Raw genomic sequence first — 8048 nt, forward strand, 5'->3', positions numbered from 1 at the left:
TTTGCAGAGTGGGGATGGCCCCGGGTTCTGAGCCCCGATAAGGGCCAGAAACAGGATCCCCGGTTTTGGGAAGTATTGTCAACTTTTGTCCACACAATTCTTCCGTCTCCATAAATGCCGTTCTCTGGTTCTCTTTTGAACACATACTCATCTTATCCTACAGCTGGTCTCTGGGTTAGTTTTTACATTTTGATTTCCTCTTTGGGCCGTAACGAGCAGCCAGCAAGAGTCCTCCTCAAATACACATTGAAACATACAACATGATAATATGAGGCTGTCTTGTCACAGGCAGCTGGTTCCGGTCCCCGGCCCTAAAGTGGGTCATGGGTTCCTCAGGGACAGTGGGGGTAGACTTCACTTGCTCACTTGAACTTGCCTGTCCTCTGTCCTTTGGAGTTAATGACACACCGAAGCCAACTGGGCTTCTTGAGCTGTAGCACGAAAGCTAAGCAGGTGCCATAGGGATCCACTGGTGCTCTTGTCTTCCTTGGTGGGAGCCGTTGGAGGTCAGTAGATGCAGCTGAGCCACAGGATGCTTATAACCAAAAACAGGACCCAACGCAGCTGAACACCCGGAGCTAAATGCCAGACGCGGCCCTTGAAGCAGGTCAGAGGGCCCGAGGAGCTCACCTACGGGCACTGAAGTGCCTGTGAACCCAAAACGTGTGGGTTCTACTTTACATGGCTGATTTTTTCTTAGTTTGGTTCTCTGACAAAGCTTTGGAGGGGAAGAACTTACATAAGTTGGTTTTTTTGCCCTTGCCTTTGGACACATTTCCCCTAGCTAGTACTGTTACAAAAGACCTACTTTTATATCTGCTTTAACATGTTTTTCATTGACTGCAGTACTTTATATTTGGGCGTGTTAAAATTATACAATACATCCATTTCTAAGTTTGTGAAAAGACATGCGTCTGGCTATTTATAAAGTCGGTCTGACACGGAAAATCTGTGTGGTCTGTTCAAAGGCGGCTGCTGCAGATGGGGGTCTACAACTGCCAGCTCTTCAACAATCTGGGGCTCTGCTGCTTCTACGCCCAGCAGTACGACATGACTCTGGCCTCGTTCGAGCGCGCCCTCGCTCTGGCGGAAAACGAAGAAGAGGCGGCTGACGTCTGGTACAACCTGGGGCACGTCGCCGTGGTACGTTGCTCCTCTGATCCCGGGTCTGCCAGGGAAAAGGTAGCACAGGTTAGTCTGAGGCCGCGTTCAGGTATTGCGAGTTCAGGTTTGGTAACAGACCCAGGTAGCAGTTCAGAGATCTCTAAGAGTCACCATCACTCATTTTATATTCCCAGGTTAAATCCTCTTCTATACAATTCATGCCCGACTCCTGTGATTGTTACTTGCTGCTTTTCCCGCGGGAGCAGAAAAGATTTACGCGAAGAAAGATGGGAGGGGACGGCGGGCGGGAGCGCACGGGTTTGTGTGTGCGCATGCGTGCTCTTCCTTCGTAGGGGACGGGAGACACGGGTCTGGCCCATCAGTGCTTCCGGCTGGCTCTGGCCAACAACAACAGCCACGCCGAGGCCTACAACAACCTGGCTGTGCTGGAGATGCGGAAGGGCCACGTCGAACAGGTCAGTGAACTGCGAGAGGCCCGGTGGTGATCAGCTCTCTGCACTGAAAAGCTGTCCCGTGTAGCGCCTTCACGGCTGTCATTGAACCGTGAGCTTCAGAGCCTGGCCAGCCTGGGTTCGAATCCCAGCCCCGTCATGGATTGGTGACGGGACCTTGCACAGGTTCCTTAGCCTGTATCCAAAAGAGAGCACTTGATTTTGTCAGGACAAATCTGTACATCCCAGTCTCCACTATTTTAGGGAAATGATGCTCCATCACAACCCCCCTATGCCCACCCCCACCTGCACCGTCTAGCTGCTCAAGCCAAAATCCTAGGAGCCACCTGGAAGCCTCTTTTTTTCCCAGCCACCTCTCCTTCCATCCCATGTCCCCAGCACGGTCGGCAGGCCCCTGTCAGGTCTACCTCCAAGCCACATCCTGACCCCAGCCACTTTCCTACCCACCACCCCCTTCTCCAAACCGCTCGCACCTCTTGCCTGGACGACTACAGGGGTCTCCTCGCTGGTCTGTGTTTCCACTTAAACCAGCACAGACGTGCGCCCTAGAGTGCATCCTTCGCAGAACAGCCTCAGGGATTTAGAGAACACAAGATTATTGTGTTACTGCTTTGCTAGGCGTGCTCCCAAGGCTTTCCCTCCTCACGTGGAGTAAACCTGCACTTCAGACCTTGACCTGCAAGGCCCCGCCTGATGTGGCCCCTGGCTGCCTCTCAGACTACACCTTTGTCGCTACCATCGTCCCGCTTGCTCACGGTTTTGCTTTCCTCCGTTTCAGCACCTGTGCTCAACCATGGCCCTAAAATAGTCAATGGAAAATTCCAGAGATAAACAATTCATGAGTTTTCACTTGTGCGCCACCCTGAGCAGCATGATGACATCGGCCGCCATCGTCCCACTCCCTCCTGCCCAGGACACGGGTCACCCCTTTGTCCAGTGCGTCCATGCTGCTTATTAGTCACGCAGCAGCTGTCTGTCTCGGTTGTCAGATTGGTTATCAGAGAGAGAGAGAGGAGAGAGACCACATTTATGTAACTTTTATTATAGTATGTTGTCATAATTGTTCTATGTTACTGTTATTGTTGTTACTCTCTTACTGTGCCCGATTTATGAATTAGACTTTATCACAGGTGTGTATGTGTAATAAAAAGCATAGACTGTATAGGGTTTGGTGTTGTCCACGGTTTCAGGCACCCACTGGGAGGGCCTGAGGGCGCGTCCCCGGTGGATGGGGGAGGACTGTTGTGCACCTTTGTGCTGACTTCTGGACACACAGCTGCCTCGCTGCCCTGCACACCCGCAGTGACCGTCCTTCCTTTAGGGCCTCAGGAAAGTTCTTTCAGATCCTGCAGCGACTTTTCCTGTTGCCATTGATGCCTTGGCTTACTTACCAGCTCCTCAGAAAGGCCATCAGTGTAAAGGGGCCTCAGGCACTGTCACGCAGCCTTTGTTATTTTCTTCACAATGCTTATCCTTGTATCATACATTTTCATTCTCACACGCCAGATGTCAGCTGCATGAAAGTCGGGTCCTTCTCTGGCTCCTAACTGCTGTATTTGCAGCATCAAAACCGGTGCTGGCCAATGACGGGTGCTCGGTCCCTGGGTGTGAAATGCGCGGGTGGCGTGTGACGCAGGGTAGGAGCAGCACCCGGCGGTGTTTTGGTGAAGATTAGCAGGTTGCACACACCGAGCCCTCGTCCTAGTAGAAGCATAATGTTGAGCATGTGGTAGGTGCTGAAGAAATTATTATTACAACAGAACTTTAAAATGCTAAGTACATAATATTAGTGGTAATCAAGGGGATATTATTACGTTTCAGACCTTAGAGATGAAGAAACAGAAACTCGAGGCGGGTAGGTAACTCCCCAGGGCCACAGACGTAGTGAGCAGCATGCCACCTGGCCTCCTAGGCAGAAGGATAAACTTAATTGAACCAGGAAGGAAACGTTATTGGATGTTGCCTTTCTTTCACAAATTCCCCCAAAGTAAATAAGATGGGCTTGTATTTTCCAGACAAAAACTAACACCTCGCTCTGTCTCGAGACTTTTCCCAGGTCCGTACGAAGCAAGTGCTTTTGTGATTTTCTTTCCCGCTGACTTATCGTAGTTTCTCCAGTGTCCGGTTGGTTTGAAATGTTTTGGTAAAAGCTTTCATGATCCTAATGCCATTTCATTATCAGTCATATGTCAATGAAAAAAAAGGAAATAGGTAGTCCTAAAACAAAAAAATTAATACGTTCCATTTATATGAACTGGCATTTTATTTCCCGTCAAAAATAGAAGGATACACGAGTTTGTTCTCAGGGTCACGGATAGAGGTGTTGGGTTTAGCTGCGAGTCGGAGGCTTGGTGGCTCGGAACGCCGAGTGTGCGGTCCTAACGCTGAGCGTGTGGACCTCTCCTGTCAGTCCTGGCCCCGCAGCGCGTGATCCCTCTGAGCCTATGGGGGATGACAGCATCCGGGTGGACTCTGTTTTCTTCTGTGCTTCAGAGCACAGAAAGCCTGTCACATTCAAGTGCACTCAGTTGTCATTTTCAGGTCAGCAGTGTGATAAATGCTTGCTCACTGTCATCCAGCACAGAACTTGGGCCTTTGAAATTCAGAAGCCCACTAAATCAGCCGACAGCAGAAAAACTAGAATAACAGGACTTTTTTTTTTAGCATTGAGAGGATTATATTTTGAGTTGTTGTACTGAAATATAAAGTATCCAATAACAGTGGTTCTCAAATAACCAAACGTACTCTAAGTTTCCAATTCTCTTATTTTCTCCATTATGTCAAAACGTTGTATTGTTAATACAGTTTTGGCAAGATGTAAGCAGTTAGTTGTGTATCGGTGAGTGGTATTTCATGAGGAATGTCCTCTATGTTCATCACAGGATCATGTTTCTGAAGGTCCCTTCCTGGGGAAAGGATCCTTTTACCAAAAAAAACCACAGAAATCACAAATATGTGCTGATACATGCTCATATGCCTTTGATTTTCTTTCTTTTCTTACACAGGCAAAAGCACTGTTACAGACTGCGTCATCTTTAGCACCCCATATGTATGAGCCGCATTTTAATTTTGCAACCATCTCTGATAAGGTATTCTCTTTCTTTATCAATTTACCATCTGATCTGTTTCTTTTTTCCCCTCAGTTTAAAAAAAAGTAGAGCTAAATAAGGACATTCTAACTATAACTTCCTGAAAGAAATGATTTTTTTAAACGCAATTTTTATATAACGTGTGTTGTCCTGTAAGGGACAGTTTAATAAACTTTAAAGAACTTGATCGCTGAATATTGACTAAACACCACTTTGGATTGCAGAAGAATTATTTTATGTTTTAAAATATGACATTTAGTCATTAAAAAGATACTCATTAAGTAATTTCTGGTGTGGGAGGAGTCAGTAATTGCTTTTATTGCAAGAAAGTCCTGTGTACTGTTTGTAGATCGTATTGCCACCAAGTCTCTGGCACAATTGCTGTAAATTAGGGGTAGTCAAAGCTATTTTAGCTATGAACACTACAGGGAAAATTCAACTGTTCATCCTGTCACAAGTCAGTTAATATCCAAGAGCTAAAAGGAGTCCTGCGCCATTTTCAGTAACAGTAAGAAAACCAAAGACATGCAATAACTAGCCCTGGCTTGGAAACCTCCGTTTAACATGGAAGGTGAGTTCTGAGGAGAAGGAAATGGCTGAGAGCGTTTGCTGATGTGACGACCCTTTTTTTAGTGGAGCAGACATTATAAAAATGTCATTTTTCATAGCATGAACATAAAGCCATCCGCACTCTCATTTCTATTTTGGAGATAAGATAAGCTGTCACTCATAAGTTGTCATTTTTGAGCACTTGTTCAGGGCTCGCCACAGTTCCAGGCACTCCACACCACGACCCTGCCACGTGGGCATCCCTTGCTTTCCTTATGCAGTTTTTTTAATATAAATTATGTTTTTTAAAAAATGGAGCCTCTGCTATGAACCAGGCAGTGTCGAAGGTACAGATGATGTGGACAATGAATAACACACACAAAAACCTCTGCCTCATGCAGCTTATATTCCAGTGGGACCCGAGGCCCGAAAAGCTTACAGGGCTTCTCTAGCGTCACAGGCGCACGCTCACACCCAGGTGCTCTCTGCTGCTGAGGCTCAGGTGCTCTCTGCTGCGCCGTGCGGAGAGGGCTCGTTCCTCTCCTTCAGGGACATCATCAGCTTCACTAACATGTAACTCAAATGGGATATTGCTTTAAGCAAAAGGCTATACTTCCACTAGAGAAAATAGTTTGTTGAAAAGAAATGCTAGGATTTAAAAATGGAGACTTCTGTTTTTAATGCACATACATGTTAAAAAAAAGACTTCAGAGTTGAATGTTCTAGATAGCTTTGTGTGCACACACTAAAAAGCTCTCTCTCTTTAGCAGTGGACACATGAATGGAGATACATCTAGGTGGATTCAGATACTGTGTGTGTTTCTCTTTGGGACTGGACTTGAACACATAGTTTCTTGAAATCAGAGACCCTCTTTACAAACTTTTAAAACCAGCTATTTTTCCAACATTAATGTGCTATCACTATGTAAAACCTCCCAGAGCATGTTGTTTTATCCTAACTACAAGTTTCTGCTTGAATTTTCTGTCTGTAACATAATACCCTCGTCAAATATGCCCTTGTGGTGCATTACAAACAGTTGCCTAACACTGTTCCCAAACTACACTGAGCTGGCTGTCTCGGCATGCAAATGTTGTTTTATTTTTATTAAGCTATCAGTGACGGAAGACAAAACATAGGTTTATACATTTGTAACTAGACAGCTGTAAATGGAGCAGAAATTATTTTATTATCGGTTATGTTATTTTTCTCACAAATTTTCAAGATTGAGTTGTTTTGTAAGTGAAAGAATTCTCAAACCCAAGTAGCATAATGAAGCAGTTTACCCTTAAGAACCCTTTGAGTGTGTACTGTATACAGATAGTATGTCTTATTTTGACGTCCTTACTAATTTTGGAGGTTTTATCCTGTTGCCTTATTCTGGTATTTCTTGCAGATTGGAGATCTACAGAGAAGCTATGTCGCTGCTCGTAAGTCTGAAGAAGCATTTCCAGATCACGTGGATACGCAACACTTAATTGAGCGGTTAAAGCAGCACTTTGCTATGCTCTGATTGTTCCTGAGACCAAATGCATGTTTTTAGGATGGGGCATTACAGGAGAGAGGACTCCTCCCACCGTAAAAGGAATGATCTCCTGGAGGGCGGGCCCCTTGTAGTACTGGCTTCCCCCACTAGGTGGATGTCCTAGGAACCCACCTGTATCAGTGTACCAGCAGGCAGCGTTGTGAGAGGCTGCACTGAGTTTCAGTGAATTTTTTTTTGAAGACTCAGTGCACTTGCCCATTTCATCATGGGTGATTTCCAAGCACGTCTACCTACACCGCGCTGAGTATTCAGCAGTTTTTGACCAGAAACGGCATGACCCCTGTGTTCCCTCCTTCCCGTTCGCCCGATCTCACCCTGAGTGACTTTTTTTCTGTTTCCCTGGATGGAAATAGTCCTCAGAGGGAAACAGTTTGCCGATGTGGAGGAGGGGAAACGAAAAGCTGCAGAAGCACTAAAAGCATCAAAATTGGCATTGAGCAGGGAAAAGGTGCCTTGATAGGTGTATTGCAGCAAGTGGAGAGCACTTTGAAGGGGACTGAGTTTAAACATGTAAGAATAAATGCACAATTTTCAATAAGTTTCTGTTTTGTGGGGGTTCCCCCTTGTGTAATCGTATAAGGGAAAAATAGTGTGTGTGTGTGAACATGTATCTATGGAATACACACCTGTGCTTGATATTAGTGAAGATGGCATGCGGGAGTTGAAATAAGGCTGTAAATTAAAACTTTTATAATACCCCTATAATATTATGAAAGACAGGATTTCAGCATTTGTAAGTGGATCATGGAGGCTCTTCCCACATTACACGGCAGATGTTTGTTTTTAACGTTTATAAAACATTTTCATGAATTTCCTCACATTTTTATACATACACATTTTTAATGTTCTTAAGCTTGCCCTTAACTATCATGTACCTTAAGAGGCCTGAAATTTGCCTTTTAAATTGTACTTTTATGGCTAAAAGTGTGTATATTTATCCTAACTAGAGACTTATTTAAAGCTTAAAAATTGTGTTTAAACTATCAAATGCTTTGTGAGAGGCTCTACATTTTCTTACGTATAGTGCTTTAAAATAAATCAGTGTGTAAAACACCATCACTCTGTTACTTTTCATGAGTTTTTGTCTCAGGTCTATCAGATGAAACAAATCTTTCAGAAGTCCAGTAATCTTAAAAATCAAGTCATGGTCTTAATTTTATTTGCAATGATGCCCCACCGAGTTGGTTTTTCCCAGAGAAGCTGTTGATGGGCTCTCACCCTATTCACACAAGAGTATCAGGATGAGCAGTGGCGTCTTGGGCCAGCAGTCCCAGCTGTGCTCACCCCCC

The 8048-nt window shown here is 45.1% G+C and overlaps 1 protein-coding gene across 3 annotated transcripts in view; it reads left to right on the top strand.

Moving 5' to 3' along the window:
- The window catches only part of TTC8 (tetratricopeptide repeat domain 8), a 43231-nt gene extending 35413 nt beyond the window's left edge, over nt 1-7818 (top strand). For all 3 annotated transcript variants that reach the window (XM_028507085.2, XM_036013032.1, XM_028507084.2), the window contains 4 exons: nt 969-1143; nt 1458-1580; nt 4583-4666; nt 6610-7818. In XM_028507085.2, coding sequence (XP_028362886.1) covers nt 969-1143; nt 1458-1580; nt 4583-4666; nt 6610-6726 — 499 coding nt within the window. In that variant the 3' untranslated portion in view covers nt 6727-7818. The remainder of the gene's footprint in view (nt 1-968; nt 1144-1457; nt 1581-4582; nt 4667-6609) is intronic.
- The last annotated feature ends 230 nt before the right edge of the window (nt 7819-8048 follow it).

Source organism: Phyllostomus discolor, chromosome 1 (genome assembly GCF_004126475.2).
Source record: "Phyllostomus discolor isolate MPI-MPIP mPhyDis1 chromosome 1, mPhyDis1.pri.v3, whole genome shotgun sequence".
Taxonomy (NCBI): Eukaryota; Metazoa; Chordata; class Mammalia; order Chiroptera; family Phyllostomidae; genus Phyllostomus; species Phyllostomus discolor.